This window comes from Copadichromis virginalis, linkage group LG23 (assembly GCF_057382275.1).
Source record: "Copadichromis virginalis isolate Kocher_CV1m ecotype Utaka linkage group LG23, C_Virginalis_male_GT1.1, whole genome shotgun sequence".
Taxonomy (NCBI): Eukaryota; Metazoa; Chordata; class Actinopteri; order Cichliformes; family Cichlidae; genus Copadichromis; species Copadichromis virginalis.
In genome coordinates this window covers 32,348,292-32,376,184 of record NC_140639.1, presented here as the reverse complement: position 1 = coordinate 32,376,184, position 27,893 = coordinate 32,348,292, and the positions used below count along the sequence as shown (strand labels likewise).

At 39.8% G+C, this 27,893-nt stretch overlaps 1 protein-coding gene across 2 annotated transcripts in view; it reads right to left on the bottom strand.

Moving 5' to 3' along the window:
• Positions 1-136: 136 nt before the first annotated feature.
• Positions 137-27,893, bottom strand: part of plagl2 (pleiomorphic adenoma gene-like 2) — a 50,621-nt gene continuing 22,864 nt past the window's right edge. The window contains exons 2-4 of one of the 2 annotated variants that reach the window (XM_085448282.1): positions 10,849-10,971; positions 10,258-10,757; positions 137-9,404 (exon numbers count right to left, since the gene is read on the bottom strand). In XM_085448282.1, the coding sequence (XP_085304408.1) occupies positions 7,916-9,404; positions 10,258-10,592 (1,824 nt within the window). In that variant the 5' untranslated portion in view covers positions 10,593-10,757; positions 10,849-10,971 and the 3' untranslated portion in view covers positions 137-7,915. The remainder of the gene's footprint in view (positions 9,405-10,257; positions 10,758-10,848; positions 10,972-27,893) is intronic. The other variant, XM_085448284.1, reaches the window with a different exon arrangement.

Genomic DNA, 27,893 nt, shown 5'->3' with positions numbered 1-27,893 from the left:
AATTTCCTACACTGCTAAAGAGCCCAGATTCTCAAAAGGTACTGAGATCTTATGATAATATCTTATGTGAATCATTTTGACATGTTTTAGTGTGGTTTAGTGTTTTGCAGATGAAAAAAAAAGAATGCCAAGAGGCTATGAAACCACTGGTTTTTCTTTTAATCATTTCAACATAACACATGACAACTCAAAGATAGACTGTACTGTACAATAAGTCAATAGTTCTGTTGTTGTGTTCATCATCTCTTTGGATCAACCAATATACAAATCTGTCACTTTAACATTGCAGCAACTGATTGCATGTGAGATATGTAACAAAAAAAAAGCAAGACCTCGCATTGTCTGTCTTATCCAAAGCACATCATTAATAGAACTCTCCCTGTAGTTGATGCTATATAATATAGTGTACGTGGATGCAAAAACTCTATTTTAACCTTCTTCTTTTTTTAAAAAAAATCTTGGTTATTTCAGAGGTGGCTGTAATAGCAAGTGATAAAAATAAAATGGGCTATGTCACTAAACAAGATACACAAAGAGGTTGGAATGCAAGACTTCCGTTAAGCTAGAAATATATAAAACTACTTGTGGATGTTGCCTGCATCAGACAGTACCCAGTTTCTCATTAACATCGAAACAAAAGAGAGGGCAACAAAGAGAGAGCCTCATTAAAAATCTAATCAGTTTTCTCAGATTTAAACTGATATATAAATTCCCTTAAAATGTGTGTGTGCTGCACCTACTAGTTAAGAAGAAAAGATGAGAATAAGTGCATCCCTAGTAGGTGCAGGTCGAGGTAATGGAGCTACAACCAAGAAGAGTAGCAGAACAACACTGCAATTGTTTCAGAATAGGATTGATATGATATGGACATCAGCTCAAATTACAGAAGCTCATTTCTGCCAAAAAAAACAATTGTAAATTGAAATTATGAAATATTGTTTTAATTAAAAATCCCCTTGTAGTTGTGTTATTACAGTCTAAATTAGGAAACGTTAGTCAAAACTTTTATACTTTTCACTTTATGTAAATAATGACAAATGATGATCAAGCAGGACAGAGTTCATAGAGCCTGAAACAAAACTTATTTTAGCAGATGTATTATTTTTGTGCTTTTTTTAAATTACTAAGATTACATTTCCATTTACAATTGCATTTAAGTAACCAATTATTAGCATGTCAAAATACTTAAAAGTAGAGAAATGTATTGCACTGAAAAAAAGGAGAGATCTTATTTCGTAATCTTTCATATAATTTGAAGTTAAGGATCTCATTGTCCATAGTACTATGGGATCTTATAGTAACAGGGGCGTAATTTCCAGGGGGGTTATGACCCCCCCAATAATCAGACCCAACCAATATAGCCCCCCCAATAAAATTGTGAATTACCTTGCTGTTGATAGGCTGTTGATTTTCTTTACTCATTTCAGGTATTACCAGCAAAATAGTTGCATGTTTAACCATCTGGGAATTTACCCAGATGCATTTATTTATTTAGACAGAGATCATGACAGAGATCAGCACAAAATTACGCCGATGTATAGTAATATGTACATCTACAATAGACTAGAGCATGAAGCGGAACATATAATTAACACAGTTTGAGTTTTGTTCAGATCAGTGACTATTGGCAGTACACAGCAAAATGCAAACAAATACGACCTAAAAACATGGCTCAGTACATATGCTGTACAAAGACTTCCTGTTTCAGTTGAAAATTCACGTTTTTAGTCAACATGACATTGTTCAAAATATTTTGAAAACTCTATGAGCAGCCTGATCATTTTAAATCAAGATGAAATGACCAACATACAGATCTACTTTGGAAACCAGTACAAAAATGGAAACCATGGATAGGTAGGTCTGTTAGGCTATGCTCTGTCTTTAGCCATTTTCAAGTCCTGTTTGCACATTACCCACAAATGTACCATCACTAAACCCCATCCTACTATCACTAAACGTAAGTGACACTGAAAAACAGTTAAATATGTGATTATTCACACACAAGTTCTCTACACATATTTATGGATGTTAAATCATATTTGTATCTGCAGCTTGTCCTGCTGAATGTGTAGGTCTGTTACAGACCAGATCCTGGAACTTTGTAACATTCCTGTGTGGAATGATGATGGAATGATTTTAATAGCTATCTCACTTTATCACACTTAGTATAATATCTTATTTTCACTTGACTAACTGCCTGTATTATTATTAGAATTATTTTAATTATTGGTTCACTTCTTGGCACAAATGAGCTTCCGTACAAATCATGTGGTAAGATAGGCATGAAATCTGAATTTTAACAGCTACAAGTAAGCCCTCATCACATGTCCAGTTTGCTTAAAATATCTAAAAAGAAACAATTATTCTTTTCAGGTGCTTGAAACTGAGTTTAGTAACATTAATTTAAATCCATTTTTGAGAGTCAACTTCACTGCTGCTCACAAAGTTGTTCCTTTTGGCAGAGACAATCAGTCCTGTGACCACAATGGTAAGCTTTAAAATCTATGTTGTGGGGTCGCTCTGGACTTTACTTTTGTTTGGTTACATGGTCGAAAAATGGCAGGTCTCTTACAACAGGCTTTCAGTGGCAGGCTGTGGTTGGTTTGTGGTTGTTGTCTTCAAACACTTGGCTGTAAAGTTTGATTAAAAATCACGTGAGAGAAGGCAAAGCTGGTAACCCAAAACGAACAAAAAAGTAAAAAGGGCAGAGGTCTTTTATGTAGAAGGATATTAGTGAAAGGTATATCAAAAATACTGTTATCCTTTTGGAAAAGAGAAATACACAAGTTGATAAAGTCTACACATCAAACTAATGGCACATACATATACAGGATCAATACAAAATTAAAAACATATGAACACATAAGCTGAAAATCTTAAAGAAAAAAATACTCTTTTTTTTAAAAGGTTGAAAGTGCTAGAATTCAGATTAGCTCACAGAAACCCAGGGAGGACAAACTAAAAGCATGCCAAAAGCTTTTTCAAGACTAAATGACTATTTGTTACAAAAATATATAAATGCTCAATTTGATTGCTACAAGTTTGGCTTAACCCAAAAGGGTTCTTATAAAACCACCTTTTTAGAGATCATAATAAAGACCAGTTTTACCTTTTCTTTAATATGATAAATTCTAAGAAAGATGCTGACAGCTAATGAATTTAAGATCAGACGTCTGATCATTTTGCAAGAGCCATCATCATCATTATCAAAAAATGACTTTCCAATGGGATTCTAATTAAGTGTAAAACCTGCTCCAATTTAGTTTGAAATTTGGATTATACAAAGACAATTTTTAGGGATGAAGTTAAACAGTCAGACTGTGCGGGGACGCTTTTCTACACATTGCAGTGATTCCAAATTTTTCAGCTTCTTATACCTTCTGAAAGGAGGGGTCAGGGTTAACCTGTGTAAATGGAAACTACAGAGTAGAGGTTTCTGGCACAATTTTACCTACTTACCAAGGTGCACAGAGAAGAGCAAAAGTCTAAAGAGGTTGAAGCAATAATGTACGCAACTTTAACGCCTGACCAATGTGTTTCCACCCAAAGGCAGTAAAGTCGCTGGACCTTGAACCCCTCCACCTGTGTAAATAACAGGGTCCATCAGCTGCTCATTGTCAGGCTTTTATATCCTACAGTATTAAACGAAAAGCACTTGTAGCATTCTTCAACAAGCAATTGTGCAAAAACATAGTTTCTTCTCCCGAGGTTTTGGTAAAACAAAAAAAACAAAAACATAAAAATGAGGTGATGTGTTGTGTTGTTTTTTTTTCGAGGTCCTGTTTTATACAAACAGAAAATAATATATCAAATGACAAAAAACAAAACAAATATATGAGCATAAGCGATACCTCGAGTCCTGCAGTCAAACACGTGTCCGCCCTCTTGCTTTGAATGTCAAAGCACAGAGGTTCGGTGACTGCCTTCCTCCAGATAGATCACTATATTTTCAGACCCTTTTCCTTTGACTCTACGAAGCAGCTGAAAGAGGAGGAGGAAAGGAAGGAGTACAGAGGGAGTGGTACTGGGGCCGATGAACACTTTGTCGGTTTGTTTCGTGCACGTTTTCAGCTGGCTGTCCATCTTGCAGATAGAAAAAAAATGAAATGTTCTAGTGGTCTACAGTTGTCATCCATCTGCAACCGTAGCTAAAAGCAGCAATATGTGTTTGACTTTCCATTTTTTATGTGCTATGTTTTTTTCCTTTTTTTTCTGTGTGTTTGGGTTCCCATGTAGCACAGTGACTGCTAAAAAGGCAGAGTTACCAGGTGCGCTTTCGCTGAAATGAGATTCACCAATAAAATGAACTAGCAAAGATATGAACATGCATATTTGTCAGTGTTGGTCAGGCCACAGAAAGACCATTTAACCTTATGAGGTTGTTACCGGTGACGACACTAACCCTAACCCTAACCCTATGCTAAAGGAAATCTAACATTTAAAAGAAAATGTTCTGCCAAGTCTTGCAAATCAAGAGGAGAAAGAAATAATCATGCTAACTGAAACACATCAAAGACTATTTACATTTTTTGAAGAAAAAAAAAAGATTCACCAAAATATAGTGTTAGGGTTCAGTATTAAGGTTGGGCATCGTCACCGATGAGAAGATTAAGAATAATCCCAATTGATCTAAACCTGTATTTCCTATTGATGTGGTCGTTATTGCTGTATGGGTCATGTTAGCAACGAACTTCTGCCTCTTGCTACAATGGAAAGTACAAAATATAACTTTGCATCATTAAATTAGACATTTTTTTAAATTGTTTTTCTGATTGTGTAATGTGGTTTTCGGTCTTTGTAAAAGTTTAGCTAGCAACAGGCCACTCTGACTGACTCCCAGTTTATGGTTGTTGTTCAAATGTCAATAACACTAGTGTTCCTGTGGCTGTGTGACGTATGAGGTAAGTACGGATGATAGATGTGCTTAATTACTGCACATGTGTAAGTCACCCCTCCTAGGACTAAACAATAAATGCTGATGACTCAGTGCTATCAGAAAATGCAACTTTTAATTCTGTTGATTCTAACTGACATACATCAAAAGCCACTAACTTTTTTTAAAAGTATTTTTCTTTGTCTCTGGTTAGGGTTAGTGTTAGGGGTTAGGTTTGGGGTCAACTTAGACCTCAGAGGGATTTTTTTTAGGCTACAAGTGTGCAAAAACTTTTTCCCAAATTCTCACCATTTCTAGAATCTTTACAAAAGAGGGACAGAGTGCAGTTAGCATGACCCATCAAGGCACAATAATTACATTAAAGGGAATGACTACAGGTTAAATTAAATGGAAAGATAATGAGCACCTATATGACTTTAAGGTTTAGGTGACCTTTGGGTTTTGGGTTTTTAAGGACTAGTAATGAATGGTTGGAACTTCAAGACATTCAAGATAACTGATCTTGGACTGAAGATTTTATCACAGCAGAGCAGTTTTGCTAGGGGTGTAACAATTCTTTGAGACCACAGATTAGTTCAAACGTCAGTTTTTTGGCCTCAGTTCCTTTTTTCAGGGGATGAAAAACAAAAAGAAAACATTTTTTAACACAGGCCTATTAACTTTATCATGATTGGATCATGAACAAAGATTTCATTCTATTATTCTAAACAACCTTTAAAACATTACAGCTTTTGTTACTGTAACTATGCATTGCTTTAACTAGGCATTAACAGCTCCTCATGGGTATCACAGCATGGGAAGACTGAGCCAAGATGCAATACTGATATTTGTATTGCAATTTTGGTCTTGGTCACAGAGTTGTTACACCCCATTATAAATGTATGTATACAGTGAGATACACACTCACCGGCTAGTTTCTCAGATACATCTGCTTGTTAACACAAATATCTAATCAGCCAATCAGAAACTTGTGCATTCAGGCACATAGGCATGGTCAAAACAGTCTATCAAACCAAGCATCAGAATGGGGAAGAAAGGTGAATTCTTCCACTTGTTACAATCAAGGTATGCAGAAGAGCATCTCTTAACAAGTCCATCTTCCAAAGGCTGCTTTCACCAGGATAATGTGTCATGTCACAAAGCACCTTTGGGATGTTTTGGAATGGGAGGTTCGTGGATGTGCAGCCAACCAATCTGCAGCAAGTTTACAACAATGTTATGCCAAAAATCTCTGAGAAATGTTTCCAGTACCTGGCGGCGTCTGTGCAACGAATTAAGGCAGTTCTGAAGACAAAGGGGGGTCCAACCCAATGCCAGCAAGGTGTATGTAATTTGAGTTGCCGGTGAGTATATATTCTACTATATACACGTAGCTTCATAGGTCTTCAATATCAGCATCCCTAAATTGTTCAAATCCTAGGTTGTTACTAAATTACTAACAGCGTTCTATATATATTTCCCATCCATAGTTTTGATTCCTCTAAACTAACTCAAGTACATGTAAAGGTAAAGACTGGATATGACAGAGAAAGCTTAAGGGAAAAGGCTAATACTTCATCCATTTGTTTGATCAAAACTGTAAGATACACACACATGTAAACTTGCCAGACATCAAAAACATCATCATTTAGTTGTAATACGTCTACCAAAAATACACCTTACTGAGATAAAAGCCATTATAATAATTTTTGAGATATTTCGTACACTGCAATAACATTCTTCAACACATTTTTCCTCATCTGTCACTGTAACTCTTTTGCTCTTTTTTTTGTCATTCACATATGTCAGGGTTCATCATTACCAAGATGATGCATCTTTTTAAAAGACCGCCTAAAGATGTGGTTGCAGTATATTCAGAAAATAGAGATATTTTTCAGAGATATGCGGCACAGCTAGGAAAAGCTGCAAACAACTATATCACTATCAGGGAAACTTGTAAAGGAAGATAAGTGAAAGACGGCCCTCCTCTAGTCTAGCGAGGAGCTCTCTGTCTCAGTGAAAACCTCTAGTCACAAGGAGGGAGGAGACAAAAGGTGAAGTGCCTTCTGCTAAGAAAAAAAAAAGTGCTTCTCTTGAGAAACACATAAAAAAAATGAAGCCAACATGTGTCACACATTTCTTTCTCTTTCTTAGCTTTTCTTTAAAAATGTGTGTTTGGCAGCCAACAGATCTCTTATCTATGATTAGAGTCTGTTTTTAACTGAGCTGACTCTAAGAGCACATCAGTTTGTTATTTTTTTCGTTTTGTTATGGATTTTTTGTGGGGGTTTTCTATTTAGTTTTTTTGTTGTTTTTTATGTTGGAAGAGCACTTTTTTTCTTTTTTATTATAGAGGCCAGGTCACTTTTATGGTTCTGTGTAAGCCATCTCTGAACAGAACATAAAGTTTATGCGTTTTCCTTTCAGGGGTCTCTCTTCTCTCCATATCAGTCCTGACAGTTGAAGCTATAATATATATAAGCACGGGTGTTTCAAAAACTCAAGATGAGACGCATTCTACCATGTTCTTACATTTGGTAAAGAAAAATAAGTAAAACAAAATATCCACTTCAAACTATATTTTTTCTGGGTCACAACAAAACAGATAATCTAAAAGTTATCTTTGATTTTTTTTTTTATAGTATTACTTTAGAAAGTATGCAGTACCATGCCTTTTGGCCCACTGATTCTGCCTTCTATAACACTAAAAAGGGGTGATAAAAAGGGGGGATAAAAATTAATGAAAATGGAAAAAATGAAGAAAAAAACCCAAAAAAACAAGGGTTAATACATGGTATAACTACAGGATAAGGGAAAAAAAGCCCAAAATAAAAGCTGCTTCAACTTTTTCCTTTTTGCTTAAAGGGGTTTAAATTCCTTTTAAGGCTCAATCAAAAGCTTTTGTGCGCACTTTCATTTAAGGCTTCTAAATGTTCTTTCATTTTAATTTTCCAACTTTCTGATTAGCCCGAAACATCTGTGCTGAGCTGAGGCTGGTGCGAAGGCCGTTCCTGCTGGGCAAGACGCAAGGTGCCGGCACTCTCACTGGAAGGCCTGGTGGAAGCGAGGCAATGTGGTGGTGCTAAGGCTGGAGCTGAACACTGGTGGGAGGGGGTGCAGAGATCCAAGACCCAGACTCCCGCTGGAGCTCTGCTGCTCCTGAGGTTGCGGTTGCAAAGAGGTAAGAGGTGCTGTGGCGACAGCAGCGGCTGCTGCCGCTGCAACTGCTGCAGCATGGGGCTCAGCAGTGTGCAGAGACGATGAAGAGGAAGAAGAGGAAGTTGAGGAGGTCGCAGATGAGGTGTAACCCATGACTAGCCCTCCAGTGCTCATGGGGGCACTGTAGGGAGGCAGGTTGATGGGCAGGAAACCCAGCAGGTGGGAGAAGTCCATGTTAGCAGCACACAGAGACTCAGCGATCACTGCAGGGCTCTTAGACAGAAGGGGATCCCCGCAGAGCTCATCCGCCAGGCCCGTGGCGGGCTCCAGTCCATCCTTGGGGGGTGAAGCAGCAGCGTGGGGCTCTGCAGAGGGAACTGGGCCTGGCAAGCCACTCTGCAGATCCATGAGGAAGCTCTCCATCTCCACTTTCAAGGGCTTGTCCAGCAGGTATGAGGTAGATCCCAGCTGGTACTTGGGCGCTGGCTGGGGCTGGTGCTGCTGCTGGGGAGCCGGAGGTTGATGGTGGGGGGGCAGTGGAGGGGAATGGTGGTGATGGTGATGGTGGTGGTGATGGTGATGATGATGGGAGTGTGGGTGAAGAGATGCAGGAGATTCCATATGACAACCCATGCCCATAGCGGCAGACAAGGAGCTTGGCATCAGAGATGGGTGTGGGTGACCCACCCCAGAATTTGACATGGCCTGGAGATGGTGGGGGTTGTACATGCCCATTGGAAAAGGTGCCCCACTAGGGAACGGTTTACCCATCATGGGGTCTTTGTTGGGCCCCATGCCGCACATCATGGGGCTGAGCTCCTCCTTCACTGAGCAGGGCGGAGAGCCCGTAGCTAAGAGACCTAGCATATCGGGAGGCTCTGTCTTAATCTTCAGCAGCTCCTGCGAGTGGCTCTTCTTCACATGGCGCGTCAGATGGTCCTTCCTGCCAAAACGCTGGGCACAGTACTGGCATAGGAAGTCCTTTCGGCCTGTGTGGACCACCATATGTCTTCTCACATCCTTCCGTGTGTAGAAACGCCGGTCACAGTGGTCACATGGGTGTTTTTTCTCCTTAGTACCGGCTGAGGACTTCCCAGAGTGGCTCTTAAGGTGCTCCAGGAGAACAGGTGTGCTCTCGTAACTCTGCATGCACACTTTACAGGTGAGATCCCCCGCCGTGGCGGAGTGCATGGCCACATGGCGCTTGTATCCCAGCTTGGTGTTGTAGTGCTTCCCACATTCCTCACACTTGAAGGCCTCTTTGTTGGGGTCATGGGTCTGCAGGTGGTTCTTCAGGTGGTCTTTGCGGTGGAACATTTTCTCACAGAATGAGCACTGGTGGGTCTTCTGCGGAGAGTGTGTGGCCATATGCCTGTGAAAAGTAGAGATTGTGAATGGAAGGGGAAATTACACGTCTGACTGTCATGTTTGTTAGTGAAGCATGCATTCTTTCAGTCAAATCCTTTGTAACTACAAATACATACACGAGTCACAGTGGCTTCCAGGCAGGACCAGAATGGGTTTTGGAACCAGTTGCTCTGATACACCAGACACACTGACACGGTGGTGAATTTAGTCACTTAAAAATGAATTTCTGGCCACGTGAGGCTGGAAACAAGTTCACCACCTTATAAAGCTCACATAGATATATAAAGATGCTGAGGCTGGGCTTGTGAAATGTGCAAATGTGCCAAAACTAAGCAACAGGTACAACAGGTTTGCGGTATTTTATATATATGGAGAACATGTCAATCTTTCAAGGTGACATTATGATTTTTTGACTGTCCTGCTACGAAATTAGGCTAGTGCAAGCTTATTTTGGGTTTGGAATGTTATATCTTCTGAAAACCACCCTAACCTTTAGTCAGAACTCTGATCACCAGATAAGTGGAAAGTGTCTGTATCTGTCTAAGAGCAAGGGGCATGTCCAGATCTACATATCTATGTACCAAACTTGGTACATTTACTCAAATACCTAAATGAAACAGACATGTTTACAAATGCTTTATATACTTATTTATATACATATATATATTTAATGGTTTATACCTTGTGTTGTGGGGGGTGGGGGGGGGTGGGGGGGGAGTTGTGTGTGTGTTTCTTGTTTCTTGTCTTGTTTTTATGGACATGAAGTCTGCCAATAAAGATTGAATTGAATTGAATTGAATGTGTTGCACTGTATTCAAAAGGATGTAAACTGAACTATGTAAATCAAGGCTCTGTACCTGAAGAGTTTGTATTTGGAGCTGAAGGCCTTGGGACAGTGTGGATGTGAGCAGTGGAAGGGTTTCTCTCCTGTGTGACTCAAGGCGTGGAGCCGGAGCTTCTCTGGTGAGGTGAACAGAGCCCCACACACCAAACACTCGTTCCCACTTGCTCTCCCCACCTCTTCTCCTCCTTCCTCCCTCTTTCTCTCTTTCTCCCTGTCTCGCTCTCTCTCTCTTTCTGTCAGGGGCAGTGGGGCGGCGCTCCCAAACAGCTTGGCAGCAGTCCGTCGTCCCTCTTCCTCCGGCGTCAGTGCGGTAATACGGTGTGAGGCATCGGCGGCAGCAGCTGCCATGGCAGCCCTAGAGTGCCGCTGCCATGAAAATTCACTTGTAGCTCCCCTGCCTCCCAGGCTCAACTTGGGAAGTTGCAGGTCAGGGGTTGTTGAAAAAGAAGACAACACAGATCTGATCACAGAAAGAGCCAATGAGCCACAGGAAACATCGAGGTAAACCAAAATCTGGGGTGAGACAGAACATACAAGCTTTGAAACCAGCTGCCTCGAAGCTTGTGGAAACACTGCACACACTTCTTATAAACCCTCATTTTACCTGTTAGTGAAAATCTTTCTTGCCTCTTCTTTAGATGCTCCTCTCCTTCACTCTGGTGCTCACCCAGTCCCAACAGCTATGGTTGGTGGTGAGTGGGAAATACTGCTTCGCATCTTTACTGTGCTGTGGAAGAGAAAGCAAAAAAAAAAAAGAGAAATTAATAAATAAGACAGTCAATGCAGTATCATAGTCACATAACAAACCAAACACCACCCAGTCAAGCTGAACTTGAAACATTACTCAGCTCACTAGTCAACAGCTTTGACTTGAGTCATAATGTAATTTGCAAACTCCACTTTGAAAGCAAGCTTCCTCTGAGCTCACTAGGGGGAGCTGAATGATAAGACTGATCAGCAGAAAAGCTGTTTTGTAAATGATGATTCCTGTTACAGCCACAGGACCTTTGTTTGTGCACCCATTAGTGAAGGCCAAATGCAATTACATAGCTTCATTCCTCATCATGTGTGTCTGCAGATGACAGATCAGGGCACAAAGCCAGCTTTGTGCGTGCACTTGTACATGTGTGTACTTAAAGCTCTCGTAAGCTTTTGGAAAGCACACAACACTGAAGCAGCACTGGGGTAAAGAAAGAGAGCACTGGTATGGGTGGTAAAGCGTCTGGGGGTGGCTTGTGTTTACAGCAACTGAAAACCTGCACTACCTGTCACCCTGATAATGACAATGATGATGAATGACCATGAACTATGAAGTCAATCCTAATGAAAACCAGCACCAAAATCCTGGTGTCCATGAACTTGTGTTTCCGAGAGACCGTATGAACTTTTTTTTACTCACGCTCATCTTTGCATTCCCTTGTTTACCCTCAGTGGCCTCTGTGATCAACCTGTGCAAGCTAGCATACCAGCCAAGTCCAAGGTTGAGCATTCCCAATACTGATCTCAATGCCAGGCATGCTCTGTGCTTCAGTCATGTGAACAGAGAGTGTATCTGAGTGTGGTCTGCATGTACAGACCTCTGTGCAAAGATGCACAGAGGTCTGTACATGCATGCAGAACTCCAAATGTACCGGTATCTGCATTGATGAGCTAATGAAGCTAATATGCTGGAATTTACTTTGAGCATGTTAACATTTGCTTTTATGAGAATTTGCGCTAAACACATGACACAAAAAGGCTTTCACAAATTTATTTTGGCACAAATACTTTTGATGTTAACTGAACTGTTAAAAAAACATGTTCTTTCCACCTTAAACTGGACAAAACTATTGCAACAAATCAAATCTTTCAAAGTTTTTCTTTGGCTCCTTTATCATTCATTTATAGTCAAGTCCTTACCTGACTGTTCATAGAACAGACAACTTATCAGCGGATCATTTTTATAAAGCGACAAAACCATGAATCACTCAAGCACAGAAATAGCACCTAAACCAACCCGTAATGAACCAGTGCTATATCATCACAGAACAGACAACTGAGCATTTAACCAATTTGAAATTGTTTAGGCACTTTTTTACTAGACAATAGACAAAAAGTAGAAAAACATACAATGGAACACTATTGGTCATGGTTTAGCCTCTCCAGAGCCCAGACCTCAGCACAACTGAAGCAGTGTGGGAAGATCTTCATAATGGAACTAATGAAAATTCCTGAAGACTACTTACAAGAAAGCTTTGTTAAAAAAGCACAGACTGTGTTGAAGAATAAAGGTGATCATATTGACTTTCAAACTTGTTAGAATTGTACAAACACAGTACTGAACTGTGTGCGTGTGTCTGTAGTCATGTATGTGTGCTGTGTCTGTAATTTCTTATCTATAACACACCTTTAACACGTCTGTGTGCTCCCGTATGTTCTAGTGTGTACATGTGCATTGATGTGCCTTCATAATACATGTGTTTACAGCAGTGGTTAAGAGGAGCTGACAGCTACAGCGTTATGTGGTGCTCATCACCCAGCAGGGGGTAAAACCCATCCCATTGACCACCCCCAGGGAGCCAGGTTCTATTGTACAGCCTACACACACACACACACACACACACACACACACACACCGCACATTCCTGGCCTGAACCATGCCGTGTTGCCCTACCGTACCTCTCTACTCTGCACACAGCACCATGCACAAACACACAAACAAAAGCATGCACAAAGATGGTGTACGATCCACCAAGATTCCTGGCTGCACACAAAAGTCAAGAAATGTGGGGAGGGTGCAGCTTGAGGGTGGTTATGAAGATTTGGACTTTCCAATATTCCCAAGTTTTTGGGGGAAATTGAATAGTATATTGGATAGTACAGTAAGGAGGGGAGAAACCCCACACACCAGGTCTCACGTACATCAGAATTTATGAGTGATGCTAGAGGCTTTTCATCTTTAGCCTGTGTTGATAATTGGCATGTCACCAGTACAAATACTTAACACAACAAACTTGGCAAAGCATCTTAAAGACTGACACCCCGACCTTTAGAAAATGTTTTTTGGGGCTCAGTGAAGTTCCTGTTCCAACAACATTGAATTATTAAACAGTCATCATGAATGTTAACACACATTGACATAGCAATTAACCACTTACTGGCAGTCCTGTTCTATTAAATTCTTTTTTTAGTTCATTTATTAAACACTGCAAACGTACTCCCATGCAGTCCTCTAAAATTCAAACTGCACGAAGTGGATGACATATGTGTTTGCTGAATGCTGAATGGTTGAATAGTAATAAGTGGGCCAGAATAGGGAACGGAGCGACAGCAGAGTTCACCGACACAGGGACAAAAAAAAACTTTAAAAAAAAAAAAAAACAGCATGAAAAGCACACTTCAACTTTCACTTCAGCTCTTTGGATGTTATAACTTTACTCTTCTCTGAGCCTGGATGATGGACCAACAACAGCACAAGCAAGAGCGACCCACAGAGTGGTTGTACCACATACTTTGTGCAATGCCTCCATTTGACATCAGAGCTCAGTGCAGGCAGACAGGCCAGTGGACTGCAAACATGCTCTCCCTGCTGAACCTTCACACACTCTCCTACATCCATTAAGTAAACACCGGTCTAATACACTTTCATTTGCATGGTTCACATTATGTTAATTACATTGTGCAAAAAGTTGGAGCTACGACTAAATTCTTTATATTTTGCTAGAAAAATAAGTGAAGCTATTAATTGAAAGAGGCAGAGAAAAACATGTTAATACAGTTTATAATGTTAATGTTAGCTTGAAAGTAATATTTATTATGACCACCTTCATTCTTTAACATAGCCTGAACTCTCTTAGCCAAGCCAAGTCTTCAGGAACAGTTTTCCAGACGTCTTGAAGACCACTCAAAGCTCTTCTTTGGGTGTTGCCTGCCTTTTGCTCTGATGCTCCCACAGTGAATCAATAATGTTCAGGTCTGGGCTCTGTGGAGGCCAGTCCATGAGTGATGGTACTCCATTGTGTGTTTTTCCTGCTGTTTGTTTTTCACACTGCCAATGCTATTATTGAACTGGGAGTGCAGTTTGTATCATTGCCATGCTGGAAAATTAAACTGTTGACAATCAGACTCTTTCCAGATAGTTTTGCATTGTGGATTAAAATCTGATGGCACTTTTCTACATTTTGACGAAATTCCCAACACCACTGGCTGAACTGTCCCAAACCATGATAGAGCTTGCACTAGTTTTTAAATATATCGATATGTTTTTATAAGAGATATGAGATGTGACAATATTGTTTATATCGATATAGTCTAGGTTACGTTATAATTCAATTCACCGTAATATTACCGTATTGTGTGTGTGTGTGTGTGTGTGTGTGTGTGTGTGTGTGTGTGTGTGTGTGTGTGTGTGTGTGTGTATAGGGACCACAAGTGGGATCTGTTAAGGGACAGGTTGCAAAGTGGATTTCAAACAAGGCTGTCAGTCACGCAGTAGAACCTGGGAACACAGCAGCTGCAAAATCTGTCCTTGTTATTATGCTCAGCGTCTTTTAGTTTACATTTTGAATGCACAATTGTGAGCTTTTTGTTATGCACAAAAACAACATTGTTTTATTTTATTCATGGAGCATTATTATTTAATAAATGTTGCTAATTTATTTCTGAGTAATTTTTTCATGTACATCTACGCTGTATGTTAATAAAAGTGCCTGTGTGACATCTGGGACACAGCTTTGACTAAGAGCACTTTTTTTGTTCTTACTTTATGGCTTTAAAAAAAATATCGCGATATACATTGTATATTGCCATCCAGCTAAAGAAAATCGAGATATGAATTTTGGGCCATATCACCCAGCCCTAGCTTGCACCATGTTTTTGGCTGTAGACACTCACTGTTAGGCCTCATTTCTAACCTCTACCATATATAAAACAGCGATTTCAATCAGAAATTTAGACATTTGTATTTATCACTCCATAAGACCTGTTGTTAGGTACTTTTTAAGGAATAATAGTTTAGCATATGGATTAAACAAAAAAAAAACAACCTTCTTCTGAAGATCTTGATGTACAAAGACTGGACTGAAAAGTATTTAAAAAGCAGCCAATGTCCAATGAACAACTATTAAAGCCTGGAGAGCACTCAAAAACAACATTACAGCAGGTGAAAGAAAAAAAGATGGTGGCTCAAGACATTTGGCCAATATCAAGTTTTAAAAAAATTACAGGGTAAATCAAAAATGAACTTTTCAGAACTGAGCAAGTGTTAACCAATCAAAAAATATATTAAAAAATTTAGTTCCACGAGTCTCTTGGATACATTGGATTTTGGCAATTTACAGTGGAAAATGTGTGAAAGGTCTGACTAAAATTTGATGTAATTTCCATTTTCAAAGAATGCTTATTCCAACATGAAATACTATCAAAACATTTGTAAACTAAAGAAGTCAAACTTTTTGTGAAGAAAGTGCCATCTCTTGGTGGCACTGGAATTGAGCGAAAGGGGTGTGTTCACAGTCGATAGCAGATACGCCCCAAGAGAAGGCATAGGTACCGTACTCAAAGTGGGGGGTGGCTGTATCTGTAGATGGGTGTCAAAAAAAGTTTCAGCACTAGAAAGGTGAAAATCTGTCCATCAAGTGTTTACTGGTAAAGGGTATAGTCATGATAGAGGAAGCACATTCTCCTCAACACAGTGCTTTTTGTTACTTTTCTCAGAAAAAAAGATTGAAAATAAAAGAAAAGTAAGAGAATTTATAGGACAAAATGTAAAAAACAAAACGCAAACCCCCAAAACAAAACAGAAAAACAGAAAGAAGTTACATTATTTGACAGCTTAGGGTTACAGCTGGTATTCTCTCATCCTAAGCGAACACAAGAGCTAACAACCAACTATTTATCTTCCCACTGTAAAAGTGCCAGAGATAGTCATGGCAATGAATCTGAACCACTTTGCTCTCAGCAACACAACTCAGCTTGTCCACAGTTTAAATTTCTGGCTTTTAAAAAGCTCTGCAATACAAAATGATTGTTTTTAACCATAAAATATTCTATGGCATTATTTGTATATTCAGGTGTATACAATAATAGACTGCACAGCAGAGCTAAGCAACAAATTGTGTGACATGTAACTAAATGAAACAACAAACTATTTTTTCATTTATTTACTTTCATTTACACTTAAAGTTAAATTTCCAGCCTACAACAAATCAATTTCCCACTAAAATATGAAACGATAAACCTAAACAGACTGATTACTGACTAGTACGCATTAATAGGGATGCACTGAAGGATACTGGAACTACCAAATTCCGACTAGTAGATGAGCTTCCCCGAGGACCTTCATTTTTAATAAATGTTTGATTTTGTGGGAGGAAGCCGGAGTACCCGGAGGGAACCCACGCAAACACGGGGAGAACATGCAAACTCCACACAGAAAGACCCCGGCCTGATGGTCTTTTTCTTTTTTGTCTCATACGGCAGTAAACGGCATATTGTTGGATTCTGGATGAAAGACAACTTTTAGAGGCACTTTGAGAAATTTGCATGGACACTTTCCACTATTTTGTGACATTTAAGAACCAAACATTTAAGTCAAGATGTGAATTCAGTTATTAATTAATAATGAGAAATAACTGGTGATTCCATCCCCAAATGTCAGTAAAGGATAAGGACCATCTTGTTTTTTGCATAACTACAAAAACTTAAATCGGTGAGATCACACAGCAATTCATCACCAGGGCTTTCCACCAGCATGAACAGAACTGCAACCTATTCCAACCACTAATCTTACTTCAGCGTGATTGCAAAGTAACAAACGCACTGCTGTAGGATGGAAATTCACTCCCCAAAATAGCAGATGCCGTAGCAGCAAACACTACACAGCACATTCACATGGAGCCTTGCTTACTTCCCCTAATCAAAAATGTTGAAAGCAGAATTGAACCGCCTCTTTCCAACCGCCTGGGTGTCTTTGGTTTCTGTCCTGGATGAAAGAGCTTCCACATTCCTTTCCTGAGGGGTCAGAGGTCAGCCTCTGCACTGCCTGCCTGCCCGCCCGCCCGCCCTAGCTCCCGCATGCTGAGTGACTGGTATTAACCCCTTCGCTGCATGCCTCAGCCATATTGAGTAACAGGGGCTGTCAGCTTCTTTACGGTCCTGGTAGCACGATGCCAAGCCAGGCCAGGAGCCTCTGCAGAATGGAGATCTGCAAAGTAGGACACTGTGGGTGCAGAAGCGGCTTTACCATACAGGCAAACTAATTATAGAAAGTGAGTTCAGCGTCCGGAGCTAAGGTGACAACAGCCGCACTCATGGGGAGAGGAGGAGAGGGGGCAGGGGGGTGGGTGAAGTGCTCTGTTGCGCAAACATTTCAGCTAATGTACAGAAAATAGTTCTTGTTGACCCAAGAAAGGGCATCCAGTGCAGCAAAAGCAGGCACAAGCAGCAAAAACAAGGTGTTTTTACAAAGTAAAAGCCTCTAAATTCTATTTAAGAACAACAGGGTGCACCAATCAAAGCATGCTGAACATAAAACCAAAGAACAGGCGCATTTGAGTCTGACCTGCAAAGGGAGTGTGCAAAAAAAACGTTTTCCAAAGGTAATACAAAGTGATAAAAAAAATCCTAGGTATGGACTAAGAAACTGTGGTTAAACGTCAGTGTGAGGAACAGTTCAGTAAACAAAGGGAAAGATAAGAGGAGGGGGCTACAGAGGAGAGAGGTAAGTAAAAGAGGGACAAAGGGATGGTGAAAAAGAGAGGGAAAACTGGAGTCATTTTCAGCGGTGTAGTCAGGGGTCTTTGCATCAGTCAAGTGACTCCTGAGAGAGAGCCAGACAGAGAACGAGAAAGGCAGAGAGAGACGAAACCTGGTGTGTAGGGGGTGGTGTCAGAGGACCAGACCAGGTCATGGTTTACTGACCACATTGACTAGGTATAGAAGCCAGGGAGGCTTAGGGTTAGTGAAGGCAGCATGCCCACCGTCAGCTGACGCACTGCACAGTCACAAACCAATTCCAGTTCAACAACAGAAATCTGGAAGGTAAGACAGATAAAGGTACCATAGAAGTATATTGGGTGGAGTTATGGGTTTAAGCCTAATACATGGTTTCTGCATCCATCTAAACTTGTGAGACTTTTACAATCTTCAGACATGTTCCACACATGAGCATCAAAAAATTTCAATATCCCTTCAACAGCAAGAAGAGCAGTTTTGGTTATTGTGTTCTGTCTTAAGTCAAAAAGTTATGTTGTGTTCAACTGGTCAGTAAGAAATGTGAAAAGCAGAGTAAATACAGGCGTAAACAGCACGTGTTTAAAAAAACAGTTCATGAAAGGTTTCTGTGAGCCCCGGTGTCAGCGTCACATGGCAGAACAATTATAGCAAAAATCACAATCACTTTGGTCAACACTCTAACTCATTCATTAATATGACAAACCATCATGGAGTTACTGAACTTTAACATGTTTTTACTCAACATTTCCCTGCACAGTAAAGATTGTTCAAATGACAAATTACTAAGTTAAGTAAAATAAAGAGGTGATGGAAGACACATGGGAATCTGGTTGGTAGTTAGACCCACAGTAGGGGCTTTTCCTGGTAAAGCTTGTTTTGCAAGGACAACCAACGTCCACCACATGGTTTCTGGAGGTGCTGATAAAAGTAAAGAGAGCTCTGGACAGCAGAAAATCTGAGTTTGGTGGAGAAACTCTGAGCAGAGAAAGTCATCTACAGGCAACCTTCCACAGGTCCAACATATGGAAACCTTCTGAATTTTGGATGCTTTTTTTATACATAACTATATGTGTTAAGGTCTTATGAGCCTGCTGTTATTAGATAATTTTACACATAAAAAAACGACAAAGAAGTAATAATAATATGTTTCAACTACCTGCCCACTTATGTCCAGTAATTACTGATTATAGTAAGCTAGATCATTCTTTGCCGTATGTGAACAAAGTTAAATCAAACAAATTGTAGTGCTTAACAAATGTATTAGACCACCTGTTTTTGAACTAGGAAAACATGCAGCAGCTGCAGACTTCTGAAAGCTATGAAAACAGTAATACCACACGGTAGGAATAATGGATCGTCATTATCATGTAACCTTCAGAAGGGGCATTTTAAAATGACTTGACAGGGAATTCTCTTTGAACCTGGTGAGGCAACAAATGTAAAAGCACACTAAGAGCTGCTCAAACCCTTCATCTCTCTCTCTCTCTCTCTCTCCATCCTTCCTCCCACCTCCTCCCCCCAGTTTCAGTTCCTCCCCTGTTTGACTTTTTTGAGGCTATAGACAGGGAGGGTTGGGGTGAGATGAGGAAGAGGAAGAGTTTCTGCCATGCCAAACCCTCACTTGTCCCGGCAGTTAGCGCAGGCCACATTGGGTCGGGATGTGGCCATAAACCCAGCACCCATGCCCCGGTGTCCTGGCTAAAGATAGCTGTGGTCTAACTTGGGGGGAGGTGGAGAAGGCAGGGCTCATCTAACTGCCACCAGGCAACACCTTCACTGCTGCACTGTCTCATTCTGTTACCAACGAGAGAAAAAGAACTTAATTTCCTTTAACTGTCACCAATTTTATGGCACCACAATGTTTGTCTACTGAAATGGAAAATTTCCTGCTGATAACAGAAGTGAACCTCTAACCAGCTCAGGAACTGAATAGGAGTTGCCTGAACAGCAGCTAACTAAAACATATTTGACTGGGATATTTTGCACCCCCTGAACCGCTATTATAAACTATCTTGGCCAATCCTGATTAACAAATGTAACCCTAACCCTGAAAAGTTCGAGGAGAATTTGAAAAAAATGCAAGACTTGGGAGGAACAATTCAAAGCCCTTAATGAAACATTTACATCCTCTTTCAGGATGACAAGGTTTCATCCACTGGACCTGGATGGGAACTAAATTTGGTGAAATTTTTGCTGAATTTTGAAATTATGGGCTTTCATGGGTTTACTCCAAGGACACTCGCAGACTGGCATCCAGAATTCTAAGCAAAGTGTCTGCAGCCATCTTGAAATATCTCAACTAACTTATTTGGGCAGTTATTTTTAAGCATTATCTAAATTCAACAAGTGCATGTATAGAATCGCCCATGAAATCTGATACAAACTGTTTTACCCTGTCAGGTCAGTTTTTGTTTTCTTTTTTAGACAAAGCTATCAGAGGACAAAAATACACATTCTAACTGTTCAAGGACAGTTTACCTCCAGGCATGCTGGAGATTATCTGGACTGTTTCTCTTTTGGTAAACAAACACAGGGTTTGCATTTTCTTAGATGCATTCTGCAGTCCTGATCAAATCAGTGAAACAACTAACAAAAATCACCGTCCCAAGGAACCACATATTAGAGCCCCATATTCTTGTGGTAAATTGTATTTCTATAGCTGTGTACAATTATCTCTTTGACTACTGTGATGGTATTTTTTAATGGTTAAAGTGCATGTTTTCTAGACGCCTATATGAACATAAGGACAGTTTGGGTAGTTGACGAGAAAAAGCAGCTGAACAACAAAAAAATATAACAAACGCCATTGCCCCTAACACCAGTTGCAGTGTTAAGGGTTTTGGTTTATTTCAGTCAGAATTTCAGAAACTAAAAGATGCTACATTTGAAATGATGCCTCATAGTTTTTTTAATCAACATGAAGCTATAAATGTGTTTGCAGCACAACTGAGAAACACAAAAATGATGCAGATATGACCAAAGTATTGGCCATGACATTACTAGTTAAATTTAGCCCGACACCCAAACGTTTGTAGTGTTAGACACCAAACCACAGTGTGACTGGAGCAGAACTTTTAACTTTGCAGCTTTACAGATGCACAAGTTATGCTTACAATTTGCTCCTGGTTATTAACCGTATACTGATAACATACAGATTCAATATTGGTTGTCAGCCTTACCACAGATTTAGCCTGATTCTGTGGCTGTATTATTATTATTATTATTATTATTATTATTATTATTATTATTATTAATAATAATAATAATAATAATAATAATAATAATAATAATTGCCAAATTCTCTGCAATTCTACTTTGACACAGGGTTGCTCAACCATCTACCCACTCAATCCTTCACTGAGTGGACCTTATCCAGGCTTTTTGATGACTCATCTTCTTTGGACACTGAGTCATTTTTTATATCTAGTCATATTACTTAGTAATCATTTTAGTTGTGATATTTCCCAACATGTCAGCCTTTTCATATTATTTTAAAACCATTTTCACTTAAACACAGAGTTTGTGTTTTGTTTGATTTATGCAGTGTTTGAACCTTTGTCTGAGAAAACTATTTGACATATTAGCTGCAATTTCTTATTAAACTTTGACTAAAATATACAATGTGCATCTCTGTGTGTACACATGTTATGTGTGTTTTCTGTTGAGCCACTGAGGGGGATGCGGGGGTCAGCCAGGTTGCTGGGGGTGACACTGAGTCCACGCTGACTATTTGACACTGGGAATGTGTCAGTTAGTGATACTGCAGGTCACACACTCTCAGACACACAAACACATGTATAAATACACATACATAAATCTTTTCCAACACTTCAAATTTAACCATACAAGCACACAGTGGACAACTTCCAACGCATGAGGTCATTGTTTTCTAGCCAACTAAGCTACATATTAATACTTTGAGAATTAGAGAGGCCTCCCCCTATATGTTGTTATGGAGAGCATTTATAAACTCACCAGTTAGAATCAGTAAATCAGTGTGACAGTTATTAGCCCTCTGAGGTCTCGGTCAGTGACAACCCCTACCCTGGTTTGGAATCTAATGCTAACCTTATGTTTTGGAGAAAAAACTAAAGGGAATAAAAAAAAAACTGCCAAGACATAGAAGAACAATTAAAAAAATAAAAATAGATATTGTGATAGCATATGGTTAGGGGTAGGGTTAGCATGAATGATTTTCAACTATGTTGTCTGGTATTAGATACTACTTATTCCTGTCCCCACAATGGGCTTAACGTCTTCTAAGTAATTATTTAAGTACACAAATTACAGATATGTAATAAAATCATTTACTTCTCAAGTACACCTACAAACAGCTGAAATCAAACTAATTCCACTCCTGTTGATGTTTGAGCTTCACTGGCTAACACAACAGCAGGCTAAAGGTTCTCAAGGTTACTCTACAACAATAAGATGACCGCCTATGATTCACTTGGTGATAGTCAGAAGGAAAAACCCCCTTTTAACAGGAAGAAACCTCCAGTAAAACCAGGCTCAATGAGGGGCGGCCATCTGCCAAAACTTTGTGTAAAGGGAGAGAGACAGAACAATGACATGCTGTGGAAAAGAGCCAGAGATGGATAATAACAACTAATGATTAAATGCAGAGGGCTGTATAAAAACATAGTGAGTATAAAAATGCGAGTGAAGAAGAAACACTCGATGCATTATGCGAAGCCCACAGCAGCCTAGCCCTATTGGAGCATAACTCTGAGCACAAATCCGATTTTTTTGACCCTATGCGACCCATATCCGATCATGGTATGACAGTGTGAACGGTACAAATCCGATATTTTCAAATCCGATCTGGGTCACTTACGTATGTGGTACTGAATCCGATACATATCCGATGTTTTAGAAAGCGACTGCTGTTTGAATGGTCATGTCGCATTAAATCCGTCTTTTACGTCACTGATACAAGACAGACGCCAATTATCAGCACCGGAGAAGAGCCCGAGAAGACATCACGAAGGCTTCCTGGCCATCCAGTGTAGATGTCAGTGAAACTGTTGGGAAGACAACGTGTACATTTTATTTGTACTGTATAATCTGCAGATTCTGACAGAAATCTGCAACTATCCTTTGAAGCACTGCTCCTCTCTAAAACAGCAATAAGGATAATTATTAGATTATTTACATTGTTATGTAAATAACAAAATAAATTAAAGCAAAAATTGGGAAACGTAAAGTCCGAAGTCTTTATATTAAGGGCCATCAGTCAAACAATATTGTTTGCTCTGGGTCTAAACAGAGCGCGTTGTGTGTGACGTCTTCTTTTGTGCATGCGGGCCGCTTTGAGCGTTCACACTAGAGCGCGTTTGCTGTCACATTTTATTTGTAGTGTGAACAAGCAGACAAAAAAAATGGATTTGATCAAAAAATTGGAATTGCGCATTAAGACCTGCAGTGTGAACGTAGCCTAAGGGAGGATTCAGGGTCATCTGATCCAGTCCTAACTACATGCTTTATCAAAAAGAAAAGTTTTAAGTCTAATCCTAAAAGTGGAACAGGCACCTGTCTCCCAAATCTAAACTGGAAGCTGTCCACAGAGGAGCGGTCTGAAAGCTGTTAGTAAGTGATGGCCCAAGTTCCTTGGATAGACAAGAGCAAAGTGGAGCTGTCTGGCCATAACGCACAGCACCATGTTTGGTGAGAACCTCAGTACAAATGCCTCACCAATTGTTTGGGCTCATTTTACAGCGAAAGGATCTGAGCATCAGTCACTGAAATTGGGTCATGCAACATGACAATGATACAAAGTACAGCAGTAAATCTACCACAGAATGGCTGTCAAGTGAAGGAATTAAATGGAACAAAGTGCAGACCTCCACCTGAGTGAAATCCTGTGGTCATAACGCCGCAGTTTAACAGTGCATTGAAGTTTGCAGGTGAACCTCAATGAGCTGCAACAACATTGTAAAGAAGACTGGGAAAATAAATCACAGGGTGTAATTAGTTATTCACATGACTGCATAGTCATTTGGAAACATATGCATTATACTGACTATGTACTGGATATTTAACAGTGTATTATATTAATATTTCAAATGCAAGTTAAGATCAAGTAGAATAGTAAAATCTCTGACCCTTAGCTAAGCCAAAAGATAAAGTTGAACATCATGAACATCTATATTATGATTATTTATACCAGATGAACCACAAAGAAGAAACAAGCAAACAAACAAAAAAAAAACTGCAGAGTCAGCGTATTAGTATTCAGGATACAGTGTTTCCGTTGCAGAGCTTTATCAAAATGTTGACATTAAAGACACGGGCAGCATGACTAAATGTAAGGCATGTGTGTCTGTGTTTTCAGCGTGTAAAGGAGTCTGTGTGTGTGGGTGTGTGTGTGTGTGTGTGCAGAGGTGATTCTGGGGAAAGCCCTTCTGGCAGGGAGTCCTGGCCATGACATGAAGCTCCACAGCAGCCAGAGAAGTGGGCACAGTTCCAGTGGGCGTCACGCCAAATGCCCTCACCCTCTCTCATGTTTAAAGAGCAGAACATCTACGTACTGCAAACTGTCACACTTATACCTCCTCAACTGCACACCTCACATGTATTTTTACTATATTAAATATGCACTTTTGAGCCCAAATAAAAATATCTTTTTAGCAACAAATTTTAACACAAAAATGGACAACAAATGATAATATATCATAATTTGTAGAATTTAGTAATATTGATAAAAAAGATCTGATATTATCTATTATGTTGGCTGTTATATAGCCAACATAATACCACCAACCTCAAAATTTGTGTTTTAGCCACTGCTCCATATGGATAAAAGATTCACCGACCAAACACTTGTGGTTGTGAATGAGACACCAGGCTGCTTTCTAATTCATTCTAATGTGGGCATTTTAACATGGGGGTCAGCCTCAAGTGGCCGTTGGAGGAACTGCAGCTTTTAGCTTTTCTGTGTCAGCTCTATTTTCCAGCCCCAGAAATGAGATGATCTTTTCTGACAAATCTTATAATAACATCCTTGGTCAGAAATACTGAAAAAGACATTGTACAGTCAGATAAAATACTGAACTTTAAACAATGCAAACATGAGAACACTAATGTCAAACCCACACACGGAGTCATTATGTAGCTGCTCTGACACATATAGCTTGTCCGTCTGAGCCAGTCCGTCCAGCCGCTGGGACTCGGTCACTTTTGTTTTCCGTGCTGCTGCTGGCTCTCTCTGATTCAGATGGGGTCAGCAACAAACAATCTCTAAGTTTGGCAACGTCAGCTCAGCTTAAAACAACAGGCATTGTTCAACAGCCTTTTGTTTACAGAAATCTACAGGTTTCAATGAACTCATAGCCTTTTTTTTAATCTTTCCTTGCCACTCTTGTCCTACAGCTAATTTTCTTCTGTTTTGTCACTAGTTTACTGAATGCACACACACTTGGTCTTTAAAGGATGTTCACGGTAATGGAACCATGAAAAGAGGAAAGTGGTGTGTAGAAGGGGGAGGGGGTTAAAGGTAGAGACTTGTAAAAAATAACATTCTTGCATAAACAGGACCTTGAAGAATTGGGCAGTGGGCAGATTGCATTCTTTGAATTTTTTTTGAAACTCGATCACGTTTAGTGGAAGTGTTGGCTGTAGGCACCTTCGGGCGGATGACAGCAACAGGCAGAAGAGAAGGAGAGAGAGAGAACATAACACAAAAAGAATGAGATGAAAAGAGTAAGCAGCCATCTGACAGGAGCAGAGCACACGGCAAAACAGAAAAAAAAAGGGCAGATAACACAGATGTTCAATGCGGGGGTATTTCAGTTCAAACCAGCAGCGTGACAGTACTGTAATCATTCAGTTATATGTTAGAATCCTTCATCCAGCTCACTTCTTATATGTGACACAAAGATGCAATATAAATTGGGATACAATAATAATACTTAAAACTAATTGAGGTTATGGTGAGAAAAAACAACTCTGTTTTTACATACAGTTGAAAGCACCAAAGTACAGTGGCTTCATATAGCCAGCCACAAACTGTCCTGTTGTTGTTATTGCACGATGGGCAGATAGAAATGGGTAGTGTTAACAAACAACTGGCAGACTATTGTGAAACCTGGCCATGAATGAGCTCCAAACCTGAGATTTTCCACAACAAAAAGCAATTCAACACTACGACAGGCCTCAAAAACAGAAAGGCCTAGAGTGCAAATCAGTACTTGTCGTAACCTCTATGATTATGGACATAGCATCAGACGATAAGATCAGATCAGCCAGTAGGTGATGGGGAGATGAAAGTGCAGAGGAAAATGTCAGCATACCATCTGTCAAACATGGGGAATTTTAGCTTTTGTATTTGATTATGACACTGCAGATAGCAAAAATATGCCCAGTGTTAACGTACATACACTGCTCTGCATTGCGACCACTTTGGTCCAAGATGAGAAATGACAACAGCTGTGGACTCTATAGAGATTATGCAGTACAGGAAGTTACACACAGCTAAAGAGAAAGCCCCGTTATTCTAGTCTCCTTATCAGACCAATTTCATAATATTTTTGCTAAAAACAAATTGTGTGCTATTATCCAAATATTGCCGCAAAAACTATGGCCTTTTGGCCATTTTAATCACTTGATGTGTGGTATAGACCAAGATGTTTGTGCTGCAGTTTGGGCAAGTGAAATCCCAGCACTTTTTTAGTCTGTTTCTTACCTCTGATTAGTGAATATCAATCTCTAAAGATTATGGATACATCTTCTTAATCAAAATAGTCTGGAAATTGGCCCAGAACTCCACCCTCCTGTCCAAATGTGAACCAAAACCAACAGGTGGTCATGGTGGCTACATCCATCTTCTATAATGTAATCTAGTTACGGTTTCAGACAGTAGTGATTAAGTGAGAGGCTGCAACAAGACACCGTTTAAGATAAAAAAGGAAGATTTTTAACTGTTCATCATGCAACGATACTCTAGAGCAGGGGTAGGCAACTCCAGACCTCGAGTGCCGGTGTCCTGGAGGTTTTAGATGTGCCCATGATCCATCACAGCTGATTTAAAGGGCTAAATGACTCCTCAGCATTTCTTGAAGTTCTCCAGAGGCCTGGTAATGAACTAATCATTTGATTCAGGTGTGTTAACCCAGGGTGCGATCTAAAACCTGCAGGACACCGGCACTCGGGGCCTGGAGTTGCCTACCCCTGCTCTAGAGTCTAAGAAGAAAAGTAATTAACTGGAAAATAAACCCAGTATTGCATATTTAAAAGTAACACTGAGGTTTTGAAATAGTAGTGGTTTTAGCATTGCACTAAGTACCATTAGCTACAGTGTAAAGCTTTAATTGGAAATTACAACCATTTGTTCTACAAAGTTAGCATTGTAGAAAACTTACCATACTTACCAAACTTATCATTTTGCTGAGCCGTTATGCTTATATATGAGATATTTCCACAAAATTATAAGAACTTCAAATATCTCTTTGAAAGTGAACACTACAATCATACTTTTTTAAAACACTTCAGACCTACAAGTCTTTGGCTATGTCTACACTAATCCGGATGAATTTGAAAATGGCGTTTTCGTCTAAAAATGCTCCGTGTCCACACTATCGTTTTCAAGTGTTTCCGAACAGTTGTTCATCGACACCGAAATGATTGAAAACGCTATGTTCCTGTGTTGCGCATGGGTGAAACGTAAGATGATTCGACCGGCGCTATTTCTGTCTGCCGTTTATTTACTTTCCAGCTCTTTGAAACGTCACAGCCAAATGTAAAGGAAAAGCACCATGTTTTTAAATGGACTAACAATGAGGTGGGGTTGTTGCTGCGAGTAACACAAAAGTACAAAGTTGCAAAAGCGAGTGAGAAAGCTATCTGGAGCATGTACCAAATTATATTAATCTTTAATAGGGCTGTCAAAACTGAGAGCAAACAAAACAACTGCTGTATAATGACATATGACTAAAATGC